The sequence below is a fragment of the Tyto alba genome, unplaced genomic scaffold (assembly GCF_018691265.1).
Source record: "Tyto alba isolate M040663 unplaced genomic scaffold, T.alba_DEE_v4.0 Super-Scaffold_41, whole genome shotgun sequence".
NCBI lineage: Eukaryota > Metazoa > Chordata > Aves > Strigiformes > Tytonidae > Tyto > Tyto alba.
The window spans coordinates 11,333,024-11,353,411 of NW_024881317.1; the positions used below are offsets into that span (position 1 = coordinate 11,333,024).

At 44.7% G+C, this 20,388-nt stretch overlaps 1 protein-coding gene and 1 non-coding gene across 8 annotated transcripts in view; both read right to left on the reverse strand.

The window, feature by feature from the left end:
• Positions 1–399: 399 nt before the first annotated feature.
• The window catches only part of PDE8A (phosphodiesterase 8A), a 142,739-nt gene continuing 122,750 nt past the window's right edge, over positions 400–20,388 (reverse strand). For 2 of the 7 annotated variants that reach the window (XM_042803762.1, XM_042803756.1), the window contains exons 20-27: positions 16,111–16,275; positions 15,064–15,193; positions 12,376–14,299; positions 11,649–11,800; positions 7,959–8,127; positions 4,799–4,950; positions 2,860–2,979; positions 400–1,670 (exon numbers count right to left, since the gene is read on the reverse strand). In XM_042803762.1, coding sequence (XP_042659696.1) covers positions 14,193–14,299; positions 15,064–15,193; positions 16,111–16,275 — 402 coding nt within the window. In that variant the 3' untranslated portion in view covers positions 400–1,670; positions 2,860–2,979; positions 4,799–4,950; ... (1 more) ...; positions 11,649–11,800; positions 12,376–14,192. Of the gene's footprint in view, positions 1,671–2,859; positions 2,980–4,798; positions 4,951–7,958; positions 8,128–8,310; positions 8,355–11,648; positions 11,801–12,375; positions 14,300–15,063; positions 15,194–16,110; positions 16,276–20,388 lie in introns of all 7 variants that reach the window. The other 5 variants (XM_042803758.1, XM_042803759.1, XM_042803761.1 and 2 more) reach the window with 5 other exon arrangements.
• LOC116959164 lies at positions 3,146–3,276 on the reverse strand. The gene has a single exon (XR_004405703.2).

Genomic DNA, 20,388 nt, shown 5'->3' on the forward strand with positions numbered 1-20,388 from the left:
CTCAAATATTAAAAGACATTTTTACAGAATGCCCATGCTTCTCAATTCATTCATCTAGGGAAAAAACAAACTGAAGCCTTTTGCAGTGTCTGATTGCCCCTATGGAGACATTAAAGCATCATTTTTATCCTGTTTTGGCCATGCTCACCTCCACCTGGGTACACCCTCCACACTCACAGATTTGTTCTTCCCCCTGAAGCTGGGCCCTTGAAGCTCTGGGTGTCCCGCGGGGGCAGCAGTGCTCTAGCCCACATTCAGCTCAAACGTCCCTGTTTAGGCTTCATTTCCAGACACCAGATAACCAGGCAGTGCCTGTCAAGCAGGCTGGTCTAGCTCTAAACAGCCTCATTTGTGTATGTCAAAACTACCTGAATTCAATCAAGAGTCATGAACAGAGAAGCTTTTCCACGGATTTATTGCACGTTCATTTAAAAAAAATCATTCGTTCAAGCTTCCATTATCAGGGATAGTCAGGAACAGGTGGCGGCCTCTACAATATGCAGGGTCTCTACAAATAAACACAGCCTGGCAAAGCTGAAGAGATCTGATGTGGAACCATGTGCCAAAAGCTTGTCTGTTCTTCCCTCAAACAGCTTAAAAAGCCTCCTCGAATCAGGCTTTGCAGAAACCACAAAACCAGGAGCTGAACATGTCCCTACGGCAGTGATTAGTACCATCTTCTCTTGAATACCTATTTGTTTTGCACGCATCAAGAGAAAATGGGTTTAGTGACACTGACCTATGTAAGTACAGGGTCATTTCTTAGTCTACTAGGAATTCAGAGATTTCCAGGGCAGAAAGGATTGTTAATAGTCACTTTGCCAGACCTCCTGTAAGGCAGGCCAGACTTTCAGTTGCTCTGTCTTGCAGCGAGCACTTGTGTCCACCAGAAATGGGTGACTTGGTCAGCAAGCACTGCCAACGCAGAGGGCAGGAGGCAGCTGTGTGAGCCCTGCTGACATTGGCAAGGCCACACCAGAGGACAGCAGCTAAAGTGTGCAGCTCCTCAGCCAGGGAATGAAGTGGTGAGAAAGCACCATTCTTTGCTTAAAAAAATGTATGCCTTGATTCAGGGTCCAACTTCCACCCACTGGAAGATGTTTTATCTTTTGTCTGCCCAAAACTGAGAGCCACACTCTCTAAGTGGATATCTGAAAAACACCCAAGTATCAGAGCAGAGGTATGAGGATGTCTGAAGCTCTCAACAAAGCATTTAGTACCCCAAGACTGCTGGTGAACCCCATGATTCTGATGAAAGCAGATGTTCTGTTGTGAACAGTCCCACTGCTTCCCACCAACAGCTTTCACCTCAAGTGTTTAAACCATACCTGTATCTTGGCACCAGGATTAGCCATTCACCTTAGATGATACAAGAACCCAATGCAAAATATTTTTCAACTGGTGAACTGCCCTGGGAGTCCCTGGGACTTCATAACTCTTTCACATGACTGCTGCAAGGACAGATTTTCTGAGCCAAATGCAAGGTGCTCAGACACCCTGTGAGTGGGACTCCACGGGTACCAAAGAGCTCCATCATTATGTTGCCAGCTTGGTGAATCTGTTGGAGTGCAGGTCTGATGGCTGAGTAGGCAGCTGCCTGCTCAGCAGAATACAACTCAGCTGTCATTCCTAGGCATGGTACAGGACAGCTAAGGCAGCAACAGCACTATCTGAAAAAAGAACAAATAAGCAATAATTGGCTACTAGGTTAAAAACAATATGGGAAACGAGTTTGCATGTTTCTCTTTAATAAAAGCTTCATCTGACAGCAATAACCCAATTCCTCCCTTAGGAATCCCAATCCTGTCACTTAAATATTTATACAGCAAAGGAATAGGCACGAACAACCTGAATTTTTAAAAACCAGCTGTCACTGTGAATTACTTTTATATAAATCCTTTACAGGGAGGCCACCACGTCCACTACAGAGTCTATCGATCAGACCAGTATGGCATCCAAGCTGGAAGTTCACATCGACCTCATCTTTATGTGTAACTCCACCAAAGAGGGGGAAGAGCAGTATGCCTGTAGGACTGTAAGGGCCAAGCCCTGCACAGAACTGAAAGCTGCATTTGACAGTAAAAAGGGAACCAGAAGCTGCATTGACAGCCCTCCTGTTGACGCTAAGGGCATTATCAGGCCCAGCATGGTACCCCAGAGCAGACTAACACCAAATGTAATTGGTTTATCTGGAATCCTGGGCATAGCACTCATCTTGGAGAACTGCATTGAGCTGTCGATCTGAGAGCTATTTCTTTGCAGTGAAACATGCTTCAGATAAGGCAAAACCAGTTCTCATCTCTGGCCTGCCTACAAGAACTCTACAGGAACAGCTCACTGCTGAACTAGATCATGTGAAAGGACAACAGTCGGTTAAAAACAAATTGTCCTTGTCTCTGACAGTGCGTTATGTGCAGCAAGATGTGTTTTTCCTGATACCTGTTGGCATTTTTTTTCCTGTTCCTTCTCACTCTGTGCATTTACTGGCAGACAGCAAAATTCATCTTCTGTGAAGGACAGGAGCTCTGCTGTTGTCCACATAAACCCCACAAGCTGCCCTGTTTTGCAGCAGTGATCTACACATCCCTGCAGAGCTTGCAGCAGCAGGAACTACCAAAGGATGAGATACTCCCAACCACGCCTCACCCAGCAGCTAACTGGGGACTTTGCCAGGGCTGCCCAAAGGCCCTTGGGCTTAGGAGGAGTTACCCTCAAACCACATTCGGGTGAGCAAATTGTTCCCTCTTGATTTAAATTCTGTTCCCTCTTGATTTAAAATATCAGTACACGTTGTTGCCACTGGAGGGCATCACACAAAGCCCTTTCACTGGGCTGTACTGGTTATCAAGATAGGCTTACACAAACCAGCTATGGCTAAACAGACAGTCACAGCTTCCAAACTGGTTACCGTGATCCTTCAGCAGGTCCAGCATCCCTCCTCACCCAGTCCTGGAACCAGGAACAAAGGGACCCACGGGCCTGTGAGCAAAAACACGCAAGTGAGACAATGTCAAAAGCACAAATACAACAGGCAACACAACAGGTCTGAAACAGGAATTACTGTGTTCAATTCAAACCAAACACACGCCTCTTTTTCTACAGAAACATTTGGCTTTTAACTTGCTTCCTCTAGTTGCCATTAAAACCTTGTAGGTAGATGAAGTAGGTCCTGACTTTATCTCACAGGCAGGCCTTGTTCTTCCACCATTTAATTTAGGAGGATAGTATCAGTGGAGTCAATATAGTATCACTGGCTCCACTTTCTTAGTCCTCCAGATCAATCTCACCAAGAAACTCCTGGGAAGTCTCAGGAACTGACTGTGGTCTCCCAAAGGAGAACACAGAGCCTTAACACCCAGCCTCCCTTCCTGGCCTGGAAGGCAGTTCCCTGTTCCTGCCCTCATACTCAACTGTATCTTTGTAACTGCCCACTTCTGTTTTCTGACAGTGACCAGCGCTGCTCATTAGCAATGGGCAGCAAAGCAGCCAGGGCCCATGTAAAGATGAGTCTCCGCTTCCCCCTCAGCTCAGCACTGAGACTGCACTCACTGCAGAGTGCAGAGTCTGGGACAGCCCAAGACAAAACACTGACTTTTTGTTAAATTTTGTCTCTGTTGCATTTATGCTGGTGTGCCCATTTGCCCGTATATATCGGGACTCAGGTGCTCTGGCCTCCACTTACTTAAGCCTTTTCTAAGCAGGCTTACGTTTTAAGCTTTACTTGTTCTGATTCAAGCAATACCGAGGCCACGAACTGCTTTATAAAATGGCTGTAAGGGGCTGCACTCTCAGCCAAAAGGCTGCTTATCTCACAGCTGGAGGTGAATAAAACTGTTCTTCTACAGACACAAAGTTGTGGCTTCAACACACCCACCAGAAAGGCTGCAGCAGCAAAGAGCAGGGTCTCAAGCTACTTCACAAAAGCAAGTCCACCGGCAGCCCCTCCGCCCGCAGCCGCGGGCAGCAGGCCCCGCGGGGCCCCGCAGCACCCCCCTGCCGCCCTGGGGAACGGGCTGCGCGCAGAAGCGCCTCTCCACCCGCCCCGGCACGGCGACGGCCGCGGGAATTCCCACGCGAGACGCGCGTCACGGTGGCGGATCCTGCAAGGCGACGCACGAGTAACGAAGCGAGCCGCAGGCAGGAGGCCGAGAGAGCCGCGCAACCGGCCGGGGCTCGGAGGGCGCGCACCGCACTGCGCCACACACCCGCTCCGGCGGGAAGGAGACCCGGCTCGGGCCGTCCCGGCTCCGCTCGGCCGCCTAAACCCGCCGTGGGCCGGGCGGAGGAACCGCCGCTCCGGAGCGGGGCCGCAGGCACCCCCCGCCGCCATGTGGGCCGGCCTCCCTCCCTCCCGCCTCACCTCATGCCGCCGCCGCCGCCGCCATTTCCTGCGGGCCGGGACCCAGCCCCCGCCCCGCCCCGGAGGGGCCGCCCAGAGCCGCTTCCTGCCCGGGCGCGCGGGCGCTTGCCGCCGGGCGGGGACCGGCGCCTTCTTGGCTTGAATAAACATGACCTTACAGCCGGGCGGGTCCCGCAGTAGGCTCGGGTGGGGGGAGACGACTCGCGTTTTACCCGGGGTGGGAGCTCCGTGCCGGCGCGGTGCCCGCCGGACACGCGTGGCAGGGCGGTCGTGAGCCCTCCTGCCGCCTGTCCCGGGGGAAATGGCGGCTGGTTCGGGACAGCACAGAAACTCCCACCGAGCCGAGCTGACCCGAGGGCCCGGCCCGGCCTCAGTAACGCGGCATTTTCACCGAGAAGTAATTGCCTGAGCCCCAGTGCAGCACGTACTGCTGCCTACCTGACCCTCGGCCGGGCAAAGGAATGTTTTTTTTTCCAGCGATGTCTGTCTGTAGCTCACTTGTTGCCTTTCGCAGCCCGCTCCCAAACGCCAGCATCTTGTGCAACACCTGCTTGTCTTGCCTGGCTCCTTCCGACAACAAGTGCTTGATCCTGCAGATTCAAGCATGTGAATAACATCCTGTGACTGGGCCTGGCGAGTGATTTCCTTCCCCTGGGCCTTGCTGTGGGCACCACTGGCACGGCGGAATGAGAGCCATGGCTGCAGCAGCCATGGGGTTTGGGCTGTGACAAAGCTGCTGGGTTATCTCAACCCCTGGGGCAGGTGGTCTGCAGCTCCCAAATCCATCTGCATGGACTCCCACCATCCAGGCTGGGCTGGGCCAAAATCAGCATGGTGGAGTTGTGCTATTTGGAGGTATCTTGCAGCCAGTTGAATACACTCAAGTTTTCTCTCAATCTCTAAACAAAATTCCTTATGGTCCATCTACAGTGTTGGAAAGTTGCATGGTCAGGAAAATGCGTGGGGGGCACCCCAACACCTCCTGCCTTGTCCTACTCCCATGCTGACCTGAAAGGTGCAGCTAGGCTGCTGGAGTAAACCTATTTATTGCGCCTGTGCAATGAGTCAGATATATTTCATGTCCTCTGTAATAATATGAACACTGAATAGCCTTGCCATCTATAATCTGTGTTTGTAAAGCTTTCCTGTAGCAAGAGTCAGTAGCTTGTGTTCACTCCTTTGGTGTGGCTTTTCCTGCCTCCAGGAAAGCATCTGGTGCGTTTAGTATGGGCCTAGGCTTTGGGAGAGCTTCAGTATCCTCAGACTAAATCATTTCATGTCTTATAGGTTGGCTCACCACCAGCCAGGCTGGCCAGCCCAACCCAAAGCCTTATTTGCGTGTTTGCCCCTTTCTGCTGCAGTGCATGGTTAGGAGGGCTCAGCTATTCATAAAGCTGCAGCTTGCTCTCTCCTCTGGGCCAGCTGCACTCCTGGGTTTCACTGTACACCTAAATTCCTCAGGGCCTCCCAGGACAGCCAAAGGCTGGAAAAACAGCCATGGGAGAGAAAGCTGGGGAGTGGATGGTGCTAAGGCTCAGCGCAGAGGCAGCTGTCACAGGTAAGGACAGGCTGCTGGGCTTCATTCATAACTTTTTCTTGCACAAGGCAAAGAAATAGCCAGACATAAAGAGCAGTAGCCATAAACCACCTCTGCAGTCTCTGTATTCTGGAGGTAACAAAGCTTTGCTTGGCCTCAGCAACAGAAAAGCAAATTGCTCATCAGACTCCTCTTCCAAGCAAAGTAAACACTTTGCCTCCTGCCCTTGAAATGGCTTATCAAAGAGCAATATCTCATCAAAGTCTCTTTGAAACCTGGGCTAACTACTGTTCGTGCTATTATTAACTGGAGGCAATTTGGGAAGGGGAGGTAGGGGGCTTTGATTTCTCTGACATGAAAGCTTTAAAGAAGAGAAAGAAGTCATAGTATCGACCTGCGATGCCATGGCACACAGATAAAAGCCTGGCTGTCATTTTTGCCTGCACAGCCTCACTGTGACTTCAATGGCCTGACTTTGGGGTAGCTCAAGCCTCATTTATGAACTTCAGTTCTTCCCCCTCGGGTCCCACAGAGCATGACCCTTCCTCATCTCCAACACCCCACAAAGGCAGGGAGAAAAAGTCACGTCACTTCCCATACATGGAAGTACATGGTCTACAGTGATGATTTATTAAGCCCAAAATTTCTGAGCATGCCCAAAGACAGCACATGTATTGACATACAAGAAAGGACACTTCAGAAGCAGTCTGACTTCCTCACAGCCTGTCAGATGTAAAGGAAAACCTTTGTGCCTGGTGGAGAATTTAAAATTCAGCATCATCACTGTTACAACCTGTTCTCTTGCTCTGCATTCCTCTGTCTGTGCATTAACCCTAGAGTTAATTTCTGGCTCTTAAAAGAGTTAAATAAGCCACAAGGTCAAAGGATAGACAGACAAAAATACAAAGACATATTCAAAGGTCTGTTTAAATTAGAAATTGATAGTACTTTCTTCTCTTGCTGCACACAGAAAAGCAACCATTGGCTTTTAGGCTGTGTGGTGCCCTCTTGGTCCCTCAGTGGCTTTTGCCATATGGCTGCCACTGGGTCAGCTCAGCTGCGAAGCTGTGAGGAGCGGGCCGGTGCAGGGGGGCTCTCTGTGCATACAGCACTGGTATCAAACTGAAGAAAGTCTAAGCTCAGGGAGCAGCTCATCAGAAGAGGTGGGAATAGGTCTGAACTTTGCTCAGCCGTGGCACTGTGGCATTTGAGGTACAGACTATAATAATGTGACCACGTATTTGCAACCAGTCTCAGGGAAGACTTCCTTCAGAAAGCCAAGATGACCTAAGAGGTGGATCCATGGGTAAAAAATAACACCTAAAATGCAGATTATGAACTGACCTAAGCCAATGAAAGTAAAGTATAAATTCACCAAAAGCAGTGCATTGGGAAGGTTTTTTACTTAGAAGTCCTGAAGTGGGCTACTGGTGGGCAGATGTTTCTCTGTGGGATGCTAAGTAGGGGAAAAAAAAACCCAAAATCCCTTTTTTCAGACCACCTTCTAGAAACACTGTTGACTCTTGTTACAACAAAAGCAACATGCATACCGCTTTGCTAATACATACTGATCCAGACTTAAACATGTCACTGATATTTACTTAACAAATATTGTTAGGTATGTACTATGGTGTGGTTCAAAGAACACTTGTTTATTTAAAACAGCTTATTTTAAAACAAGGCTTTTTGTTTTCTTTTTTTGTTCTTGGCATGACAGAGCAGCTAAAACTTTCTGTTTTCTGACCTTGGCTTGTCAGACATTTGTCATAACAGGGGACAGCATATTTGCACTGAGCCTGCCAGCATGGATTTTCAGGGGCTGGGAGAGGCTGCTCACTTTCAGGGCTTGGTTGTATGGTGAGGAGACTTTCATTCTGCTTTCATGATGTCCTGAAAACTGCCTATTCATGCAATTGGAGTCTTTCTCCCTAACTATCCCCAAAAGCTGTGGCTGACGTTATGCATGCTGTTCCCAGCCCAGTCTCGGTGGGGTGGCTGGGCATCTTGCCTGTTTCTTAGCACTTACATTCATGCTATATCATTGCAGTCTTTCTTACTTACGGTAAACAGCATCTGAAATAGCTGGCACCACCCACTGCTGGGGACAGGCGCTGGGACTCTGTGTGCACACGCCGATGGCATTCGACACTCCCGCAAGTCTCACTGAGGTCAGGACAAAATGGGGAGGGAGGATGGATTTCTGGCTTCTCGGGAGCTCTGCCCAGAATCTCTGTAAAGCAGCAGTGACAAACCATTATGCAAGCACCTGCTTTCTAAATTTCTCTTCCCACTTTTTTTGAAAATCAGCATGGTTCAACCCAGAGCCCTCAGCAGCAGCCTGGACTAGGCCAGGGTTTGCCATGGCGTGGATGCTGACAAGCCAGTGTGCTTCCCTGCAACTTGTTTTACCCACCTGCAAAAGGGCTCAGTGGGTCTTCTTGTAAAGCACCTAGGGATCTGTAAAGGAAAATTTTCATTTTCTGTACAGAAAAATATTACCAGCAAAGTAACTTTTTTTTTTTTTTTTTAGGCAAAAAGGGGCAGTTATTGCTGGAGGTGCAAAGCAATATTCCTCACACATTCCACACTGCAAATACCAAGGGGATTTCATCAAACATACTCCATTTCATCTTCAGGCTGAAGACAAAGCCGTACCTCCTCCCAAGGAACTAGGGAGCTGCAGGATCACTAGGATGACGTCATTCTACTTGGTTATAAAACACTCTGCATGCTGAACTTGGCACTCCGTGTGCTCAGGTTGAGCTAAGAGCTAATGTAATGAACTCTGGGGAAGGATTTACATCAAATACCACTTTGGAATATTAAAGACAGACAGGACCAACTTTTCACTTGAATAATTATGCACTGGCTAAATTCCTCCTTTCATTTCAAAACCAGGCAATCACCTTTTTCACTTCCTCTCTAAGTGTGTTGCTGTGCCATTTCACTACCTCAAGAGAAATGTGTGTGATTAAAGGATAAAGTAACTTCTGTTAATTACCATGGGCTGAATGTAGCTTAGCTCTAGTAATGACTCTTGCCACTCGAGGGGGGGAGCAAGCAAACCAAGAAAAGAGATTCAAGTTTCAGCAAGTGTCCACAGCTGCTTGTATTTGCTAACATAACCTCAAAAGCAGAGGTGCCTGCTAGCACTCCTGAACTTCAATTTGCATGTAGGAATATGATATAAAAGACCTTGCATACATTCACACTGTATGCAGTAGTAATGCAGTGCTCACAAGCTGTTTTATTTAACTATGTTTGCGTTCTCCTTCTGCCTGTGGATACCAGTGTAAGGCTTTCAGCCATTATAGGGTATTTTTCCAGGCTCACTTTAACTTGAATCAGAAAAAGATTTTCTCGTGGCAAAAGTTTTCTTGTGGTAAGCAGCAAGAGTCGGTTTGAAAGGCAGGATTTTGTCCCAGCATTATGGCTGTGTGTTTGAGGGAAATGCACAGCCAGTGGAAGTGAAGGACTCCTAGCAACTGGGATCAGAACTAAAATGGAAGACAGAGATTTGGATAGGGAAGAAGTGAAACAACAGAAGACCAGAAGACTGTTTCCTGGCCTGAGAAAGACTCATTGTTAAATCACAGGGAGGGCTTGAAGGTTCAGGTCTTCAAAGGTGTTTAGAAGCCTCAAACTCATTATGCTTAGTGGCTCTGGGTCCTGTGGCCTTTTCTAACTCAGTTGCCTTGCTTGTTAAAGAGGCTGCTAACACATAGCTTTGCAGGCCTTGCAAAACTACGTTCACTGAGGTTTGTGTGGGAAGTATGTGAGGAGATTCTTAAAGATGCTAAACAAGGGGAAAAAAGGAAAACATGCCCTGGTAACATTCAAACCAGGTGCTGAGAGAAAGCATTCAGTGGAGTTACAACACAGAAGTCCTTTGCCCACAGAGCCACAGCTTCAGCAGAACAAAAACTAGCTGAAGCATCTGGACATCCCCTTTGTTCTTAACCAGCGGTACAGGCTGCACAGGGACATGGCAGTAATTTAAAAGCTCATTTTCTGCATCCAAGCATCATGTCAGGATGAAATGCAATCCGTCCTGCTATCATTTAACGAGCACCCCTGGGACCACTGTACCTTGGAGGCATGATGGCACACGTCAGCAGAGAGATTATTTGTTCTGAAGCTTGTGAATAGCTCTGAGACTTCATTTCAAAGTGCTCCATGCAGAGTCATGACTCAAACCCTTCTGGTCTCACAGAAGGGCACAACTGCCTAGAGTTTCCCTGTGCTGTTTCTAGGCATCCTGTGAGGGATTAGTAAATATTTAATTTTATTATCCTTTCTTCTCTTTTATGTAGGAATGGATTTGTCATTGCTTCAGTTCCTTCATGTTCATGACACATTTTCTTAAGTGTCATATCAATGATGTCTCTACTGAGACAAGCAGAGACAGCCACAGCAAAAAGCTCTGCAACAAAAACTAAGGCATTCATCCCATTTCAGGTGATTTTTAATTTATATATAGCCATTGGGAAAACTGTAGTATGAAAGCCATCTTCAGACCTGAGACAAGGTAGCTGTGCACAACACCTGTCTGATTTCTCCTTTTATAAGAATTTCATACCTATCCCTCGAAGGGACCAAGATATTAATCTCAGGCAATTTGCTGAGGAGCCCACATTTTTCTTATCAGATCATAATAGTTCAGACTCACCTGGAAGCAACTAAAGTGATACTCAGGCTTAGCAGCAGTATTACCTGATTGAAAATATGCAGCATGGAAAATTGACCAAATCATTCTGAATGTGTCATTTAATCCTGAATTTATGAACCTTATTCAGTTTTAAAACACAAAGCTCAAAGCTTTAAGATTAAAACTCCAGAGGTGCATAAAGGACCTCTCCTTTACCACGTCTATATTGTAATTTACCCTTGTATTAGCATTAAAGCAAGAAAAAATGAGAAGTGCAGATACTGTATAAGAAATGTCTGAAATTGGGAATAACTGCAATCATATTCTTTCAGTTTATTCCAGTGTTCTCCCTTGCACAGTGAAGGACCATCAGTAAAGCCATGGTTTCTGCCCCAAGCAGAGCTCCATCACTGAGTGGCAGTTCAAAAAGCATGGGAAGAGATACTAAACTGGAAAAGGTCCAGAGCACAGAGCATGTGATGTTGCTATGTAATCTTGGAGAAGAAAGGAAGGGGATCTGGAATGGCTGAAGGATTTGCAATGGGATCCAAAGACATCTGGATCCTGGAGTGATGAATATCTCATTAGAGCTATTACTGCTCCACGGCAAGGCCCTTCCTGCTGCATGGGCAGCAGCCTGGAATCGCCCCCACTGAACCTGCACAGCTTTGCACGGCACAGGAGGCTGAAGCAGTGTGGGTTGTAGAGAGAAGCTCAGTGGGAACAGATCTTAGGTGAGGATCAGGCATGGTGGTTCCAGACCTTAATTATAATCTGTTCCTGGCAACAGAGAGACTTAGATGGGACAACAGAATGAACAGAGCTGCATTCAATGACTGCAAATCAGTGTTTTATGTTAAGTGAAATTATTGTACATCAATATGGACATAAATCTGGCTGATACAGAGGGCTGACCTGCACAGGTCTACACTCCAAGTAATGTCATTAAAGATGCAGTGTGAATTTCAGGGAATTAATCTTATTGATCACATCTTTTCAGTGATGATGCATCAGGCATTTTTATAGTGGATTAAATTAACTACTTTTACCATTCATTAATATAATACAGAATATTAACTATGCTTATTAAGTAGTATTTTTACCCCCTTCCTGCAGACATTGTCTGGGCCCATATGCTGTTACTTTTCCTCTCTTATCCTCATTGCAGCAGGTAAGTGGAGGAGATATTGATGGTGTGATGCAGCTTCCCTCTAATGGAGCCAGAGTAGCTTTTCCTTGAACTAGGCACAGGAGCCTGCATGCAATAGAAGAGATTAACACCAGGTGGCAAATTACAGCTGATTATGATAGGTGCATGTATAGGGAAACAGTGTAATATTGCCAGGAAAAATATGTATCTGTCAGCCAACTCTCCCTCTCTTTGTACATTCCCTGTGAAAATAGGATACTTGGGGTTTTTTAGCCTTCAATGGAAATATATTTGCTCTTTCATTATTGATTATAGAACCCCTGGAAGATGGACAAGGACTCATGCCCTCTGTCCTGCTATTGTCAGTGAGACAGCAGCATGGTCTGGGCACTCCTAGGCAGGATCTGAGCTCCACCAGCTTAGGCTATATACACACATTGATGGACTGAGAGAAATTACGAAAGGGACTTTCCTGCCCTGACAGCATATGACCCAAATTCTATGTAGGAAGGTAGAGCACACAAGCAGGGTAAGAGCAGCAGTGGCCCAGAAAGGCATGACACAAACATGAACAGTAGTGAGCTACAAATGGTGGTGGCCCATGAGTCTCACTGGCCTGGAGATGAAGGAGAAACACAGAAACAGGTAACACCTGGAGTGGTCACCAGTTCCCTTCTTACCTGCTTTAAGGTTCCTACTGCTGCTCCATCAGCCATCTTTCCCATGCTTGTGCTTCTTCAGGAATGGTTCAGAATGTCTCTAAAGTCAATTGCCTCTGCACTGACAATAGTCAGCGATTCCTTCAGTGCTTTTGGAGTGCCTTTCTGCCTGGTGGGCAGGCTGACAGGATACTCTTCTAGTCCTTCAAGTGGAATACAGCGTGGCACTGCTTTTAGCTGTGAAGAGACTTGTTCAAGGGCACACAAAGGTTTGATGGGCTTGGCAAGGACAGGCCAGAAATGCAGGGGCTTCACAGCTGTATACCACCTTTCATCATGCTTATACCAGTCCAACCCCCTCAACTCTTCCCTTTCCCAGACAGCAAGTATCTTAGTTATTTTTAAAAGAATTTCATGTATCTGTTAGTCTGCAAACTACAAAGTAAATATATGATTCAAATGAAATGGCTAGGACTTTGACACTTCTTAAAATATACATTTTATTATTTTCTGGTGTTTGCTATGAAGGTTTCATTCAAATTGTGAAGGTACACAGCCTTTACAAACTTCTTGAGTTAAAGGTTTTTGTTGGTGGTTTTATGTTCTGTTTCCTTCATGGCAGAAGAAAATACATAGGCTATAAAATGTTGAAATTCATTAGATGTTTAGTATTACCTCTTCATATATGCTGTGGAATGCTTGGTAGAAATACTATATAAAATAAGGCAGACTTTGACAAGGAATTCAGTCATAAAATTTCATGGGAGAAACAAAAAATTCCAACATAATATTTTTGTAGCCAAGGGAAGATCAGATGGTTGTAACTGGTTTGTGGGAGAACTACTGCAGTTCTGGTGCTCAGACAGGATACATTTCTTGTTTATTCTACTATTCTCAAGTGAGACCTTTTCAATAAAACTTATTTTAATTAACATAAATCAGACAATATTTAAACATACACATCTATCCTTACAGTGCAATAAAAATGTATCATTGTATAGTATTTTGTATTTGCATTATGAAAATAAAAGGTCTGTACATCAAATAAATGTATATTAATGAGTATGAATCATGTAAATTTGTAATGCATCTAAAGTTGGCTTTGGCTTTTAAGTATTTATAAATTCATAGAAAATATTGAACATCTAACAAAATAAATAAAACGTATCATTTTAATCATAGATGCTAACGATCAACCTCAAAAATTCTTGTTATTTTTTACATTTGCTACTAAATTTCTTAAAGAGAACTCACTTTCAGTAGTGCTCAGAAGTGAATGATTGCACCTTCTGTGATGTGAAAAAATAGAGTACATCTATTTTTCATAGATCAAAAATTCCTTCTTAGAGAGTTGCATTTTGAATGTCTGATTGTTCTACATAACTGTCTTAAGTGCTTATAAAAAGCATGTAGCTTTCTCATAAAAGCTGTGAGTCTCTATTAATAGATATTTTTTTTTCACTTGCAGGATTGAGGATTAAGCAAAATCTTCTAGTGAATGTCCTTTTTATGAGGATTCTTCAAGGTCTTCCACCTTCACATACTGGTAAGGAAGATATCACAAAAAAATGTTCACTAATAAACCCTCTTCAGTACAAGTACTGCAGCAATCCAGTGTAATTCCACTTGGTAGGCTTATTTCATTGGAGTCCACACATGGTAGTTTGTGGAAGTCAACTGCTGACCTCATGTTCTCTTGAATTTGAAAGTTCCCCAAGCGCATGGGCTAGCCTTACTGTAATACTGAAGAGACCAAAACAAATCTCAAATCACATGAATAAAAGTGAGCTTGAATAAATATTCATCTGGTTAGTAAATTACACACCATGGTCTAATTGCTATTCTGGTGGTGGTCGAAGGCTCCGCAGCTTCCTTTCATCTAGCCCTTTCCAGTATTTAAAGTTATTATCCAGATGCTGCATCAAATTTGGCAGGTCTGCAAATGCTAGGGAAAAAAGAGTAGAGTGTATTTAGTTTGCTGAATTGAAAGAGTCACAGTATTCTGTCTGCTTAAATATATTTTGAAATGTCTGTTCAACTGTGTTAAGTAGGAAAGCTTAGTTCCGTCATACTGATACTTGAAATGGTTTTGGCTGTATAGTTCTCACCACTCATGTATCACTCAGGCCACTGAGAACAGTTCTGTAAGTCTACTTAACACTGGTATTGCAAGTCCCAGCAAAGGGACCCAGTTTTCCAGGAGGGGCATAGCTAATTATGCTTGTAATTATTCTACTTCATGAAACCTCAGTCACATGTCATGATCTGGCATTCAAGAGAGTCACATTTCTGACCACTTTTACCATGGAGGCAGCACTTGGAAAGATACAGCTGCTCCCCCAAGCAGTTTCCAGACTGTAGAAATTTGTCTTGAAAAATGGCTGATACTAATGTGGACAAAAGGACTATGCCCAAAGTGCTATCAAAGAGAATATGTTCTATTTGCCATTTATAGAGGAGCAAGTTTTAAATGAAGAAAGTTAAACATTGCTTGAATATAATATATTAAAGAGAAGCCCTGAGATTGGCTTGTAGCAGTATCAAAATACTTTTAAGCAATAATGAAGTTATTAAACTGACTTGAACTGCAGAAATCTTCCCTTTTCTTCCCCTTTCTTTAGGAGCCATGAGAAAGCAATTTTATATCACAGTAGTTTCAAATGTTCACAAAATAGTTATTGTCAGGAAATGTAGCAGAGCTTTGCTTACCATCCCAGGCATCAAACATATCAGTAATGAAGTAATCAATGAATGATATTTGGGATTTGGGGATGCTGCAGGTATTTCTGTCAAAAACTGGCATCACAACAGGTAAACCTTGCCTCTTTTCTTCATCAGTCTGCAAAAAACACTCTTGTGATTATTCATCTAATACACACTCTGTTCATGGGCTTCTTTTAGCAGTTGATTGTTTGGCACTGACTAGAGCATGCAACTGCTAAATAAACAGAGGAACCTGAATAAATCTGAAGCAGCAGCGATTTAATCTTAAGCACCTACTCGTCTAGGTTTCAGCGAAACAGCAGATGAATAGTGCCTTTCAGTGTTTCCCACAAAGTGATAAATTTACCTTCTGCATCTACACACAAAGCTGACCCTAAGTAACTTCACACATTACTGATTAATTTATGACTGCTTCAGACCTAAAAGATGCTCAACCATTTTCAATCTCTTATGGAAGCAACAATCTGTACAACCCAGAGATAGCAAAATATCTTTTTTATCCTCTTTTTTTCCCCCTTGAGGTACCAAGCCCCAGTTGCAGTATTTGGTCTGTCATATGCAATAATGACCCTGCCTTCTCCTTTTCCTCATCTTCCTAAAACTTCTTCAGCACAGTGTGCTAAGGTCTTACAGCATTTCTTGGAGTGAGTGCTGTTCCCATGCTAACACTAGGACCTGATGATCCAATTCTTGAGGCATAGCCCACATGTACGTACACAGAAGGCACCCTTCCTCTGCCTCTTGTGATGGGAATGCATTTGCAGGCAAAACTCATAAAGCCCAGCTCCAAACTGAACAACTTGAAAACTTAAATTTTTCAAAAACTGCACAATAGATGTCAATTTTTGTCTGTCTGAAGGAATCTAGGCTTGCATCAGCATGTGCAATCATTTAAAATTAAAAAGTTTCTATTTTTGGCATTATGTAATTTAGCCTTGGATGTTCTGGGACACTGGCAGTACATGCACCCTTCTCTTCCCTTTTAAATAGATGCTCACCTGGAATTTCAGCAGCCCATTTTAGCTGCCTTACCTGTGCAAAGTACTCCTCAGAGATGCGTCCAGCCCACTCTATACACTGCTCTATGGGTCTGCATGGATTGGAAATGTCAGCACACTTTATCAACATGCGTTTGATAAGAATACGGTTTTCAGGAGACGTGAGAACACTTTTGATTGACTCTCCATCACCATTATTCTGTAACATTTAAGAATTAAAAAGAATCCATTAGCAAGGTTTCTGTGCACTTACTCAAAAGCTTTGTGCCTCGGGAATAGTCTCATCAGATCCTACAGGGATCAGTCCTGCTACTGGCTACCATATTTGATGCCCAACTGAATTTATAGGGGGATTATGAATGTTACACACATTCTCTGAACTAGCACTGAACTCCAGTTTCTGGATTCAGTCACTGTCTTTGTGACAGATCTCTTGGGCATCTTTGGGCAAGGCATCTAATCCCTCTATGCCTTATCTGTCTCCTTCAAAGTGTGGAGAGGATCCATTCATCACTACACACAGTGATGAGCATTGTGTAGGCAGAAAAATGTAATTCTCTGCTGAAATCCAAGGATTAATAGACTTGTACATTAAGAGTGGAATAGCTGGTTTAAAAAAAAAGGACTGACCCAAGATGCATGGTCATCCTCGGCATGCAAACCTCATCAGCATGAGCATCAATCATTCTGACAGCACTGCTCCTATGAGGAGAGTCAGATCCCACATTGCCTCCCAGGCATGCTCCTCATTCCCTTCCACTGGACCCACGTTAGACCATCAGTCTCTGACATGACTGGGAATTTTGATTTCTGAGAATCTATCAGTATTAAAGCAATATATTAGAAACATGCTTCCAAACAGCCTCATCTTTCCTCTGCAAGTCTAGAAAAGTTTTCAGCCCACACAGAGCTTATATTTGGTTCCCAGGCGGCACATTTACGTGCGTCAACAGTACTCTATATTTGGAGCCAGTATACAGCTAATATGGGTAAAGGCTCTGATGATCCAGATTAGAAACTATTTTTCTGTGGAGCTCTGATGAAGTTACCAAAGGACAGAGATTCAGGACTAAAATATCTTTAAAAATTACGTGTAAGTACAAAATTATTACTTGACTCTTTAGGGCTGGGTAGGTACTGAAATTTACACTACCATCTATGCAGAAGAGAAACTCTCTGAAGCAAGGAGCATACACTAGACTTCTCTGGCACCTAATAAGGTCTTGGTTTATAATCAGAGCAGTGAAGAAGTAACAGTAGCAATAATGATGATGATTATAATGATGATGATGATGATGATGATAATAACAATAATAATAATAATAATGTGCCACCAGTTCCTGCAGTATTTTGTATGAAGAGGAGATACAAAGCAGCAGAAACATTCTGACCTTTTATTAGGACATATTTTTCGGAAGAAAGTTCTTGTGGGGAAGAAAGTTCTTCCTAAAGGAAGAAACTGACAATAAAAAAAGGATTATTTGGTAGTATGCTGGCTCAGAAACACCCACTCCATAGTTCTCACCTAAATGAGACTCCCAAAGCAATTATTTTCCCTCATTTTTAGATATGTGGAAGGGAAGATACAGAGGAAACAGTGAGGTGCATACATCTCCAAATGCATGGCAAAATTATATAAGAGAAAGCCAAAATAAAGTGATGGAAAGCTCCTGAAACACAAGCATGGAAATTAAGGATGGAAAAGTATTAGACATCATTCAGTTAAGGATAGTAGAGAATATCCTAGTAAGTAAACCACCAGGAGTCAAGAAAGGATGTTCGCTTCTGTGATCTGTTCAAACTAAGGGCACAGTTCTACTTGCTGGATGCGGATGTCTTGGGAATAAAATGTGCTAACTGTGCTTAGTCCCAGCATCCTGCTCAGAGTGCAGAGGTGTCTCTGCATGTCAGATGTTGGCTTCCTGTCATAGGCTTAGGTGACATCATGAAGGGAAATGGGAGGATAAAGGATGCTGGAGCTGGAAAGGATTTTTTTCAGTTTATGAAACAAAAGAAGAAAGGAAACAAACAGAGCAGCTTCTCAGCGTGGCTCTTGAACAAATACGTATAAAAATAATAAATAAGAAAAAAAGTGGAACTGTCCCATTTGGAACACGAGGTTGGCAGCTCAGCCTGCAAACACTACACTGAGTCACCACCACGACTGGAAACCAGGCCAGGAAACACACACTGCCGCTGCAACCAGATATACAACCACACTTGAAAGAGGATCTGCCAGTGTTGTTCTGCTAGTAATAAGCACAGCAAATGATTTGGTTTACCCACTCACATATTACAGGCCTTTTAATAGGAACCTGCTGAACTGAGAAACTCCCAACCAAAAGACGGAAAACATTTTGCTTCTCGTTTTCAATAAAAATTATATAGCCTTTGTCATTCTTCCCATTCTTGGGCAGAATTTGCTGTGAATCGCAAATGCCTCGTGGGGCAGATTATTTCCTTGCAGCCCCTGGGGCTTAAGGGCAGAATTAAACTTTTGTTTGATTTCTTTATGACACTGTATTTGTTTTTACCATCTGACTGTACAGGTCCAAGCCCCGTTCTTCAGCAGCAACAGCTATTCAGCTCTCCATAATAGGCAAGAAGAGGAGTTTGGCTCTTTGGATGGAAGCTGCTCCTCAAAAAACTGCTGCATCCCACTTCTTGGGGCTGGGAGGAGGGGCTCTGTGCACCAAGCCAGGCCAGTACAGAGCCCTCCAGCAGGACCAGGTGCCCTAGAGAGTTACACACTCCACAAGGTCAGCCAGTGTGGTACATTACACCCAGCAGCAGCAGCTCCCTTGTTCTCCTCCATGTTTCTTCTCCTCATTACCTGAATGCTGCTACAATCACCCAGAGAGGCTGTCCAGCTGAGGACTTAACAGATTTTCTCCTAGTTTGGTCAGTAAAACCAGTATCCTATAGCGACTTTCGCTTCACATTCACAGAGTTCTCATTAGCATCACTGGGTGCTAAGAACAAAGCTAATTATAGCATATACTTCTGTGGACAAAGATGCTCTCCTCCAGTTAAGCTCCAGTCTGCTTCTGATGTGTGAAGGAACAAGACCTGTTCCTCTCCCATCTTCAGATAATAAATAGACTGATCTCCCCCATTACACACAACAGTCATAAATGTAGCTTTCTAAAAAACATGGTAAGAAATGAAAGAAAACCATTACAGCTCCTACAGGACATTGCTACTGATGCAAACTTTATTATAACCATTTCTGAAAATATTCTCTGTGCAAAAAACCATTCCAACAAAATTATACACTGCTCTTACTGGCAACAAAACTGCTGGTTGAAGCTGTTATTGAAACTGGTGTGGTTTTTCAGAATGAGTTCTTAACAGGCAATTTCATTGTGTCCATGGGGTTCCAGATGGCTATTGATTATGTCTATATGATACTGTATTGGGTTTGTGTGGTGGGGTTTTGGTAGCAGGGGAGCAGCCACAGGGGTGGTTCCTGTGAGAAGCTGCTAGAAGCTTCCCTGGCTCCAAGTTGGATTTGCCACTGGACAAGGCCAACTCAATCAGCAATGGTGGTAGCACCTCTGTGGTAACATATTTATAAGAAGGAAAAAAACAAAACAAAACAAAACAAAACCAACTGTGCAGCAGAGGGAGGAGTGGGATGTAAGGGAAACACCTATGCAGACACCAAGGTCAGTGAAGAAGGAGGCAGGGAGGTGTGCTGGAGCAGGGACTCCCCTGCAGCCCATGGTGAGAGGGCAGGCTGTTCCCCTGCAGCCCACAGAGGTCACTGGTGGAGCAGATGCCCACCCACAGCCCGTGGAGGACCCCACACCAGAGCAGATGGCTGTGCCTAAAGAAGGCCAGGACTCTGAGGGAAGCCCACGCTGGAGCAGTCTGTTGCTGGGAGGACTGCAGCCCACGGCAGGGCCTCATACGGGAGAGCAGCTTGTGAAGAGCTGCAGCCCGTGGGAAGGACTCGTGTTGGAGAAGTTTGTGGAGGACCGTCTACCATGGGAGGGACCCCACTCTGGAGCAGGGGAAGAGGATGAGGAGTCCTCCCTCTGGGGAGGAAGGAGCGGCAGAGACAATATGTGATGAACTGACCACAAACCCCCATTCCCTCACCCCCTGTGCCGCTGCAGGGGAGGAGGTGGAGAAATCTGGAGCAAAGCTGAGCCCGGGAAGAAGGGAGGGGTGGTGAGAAAGTGTTTTAAGATTTGTTTTTATTTCTCATTATCCTACTCTGATTCGATTGGTAACAAATTAAATTGATTTTTTAAAGAAAGGAGACAGAAAACCCATGAATGCTGCCAGGCAGCACTGAAGGCTGAGC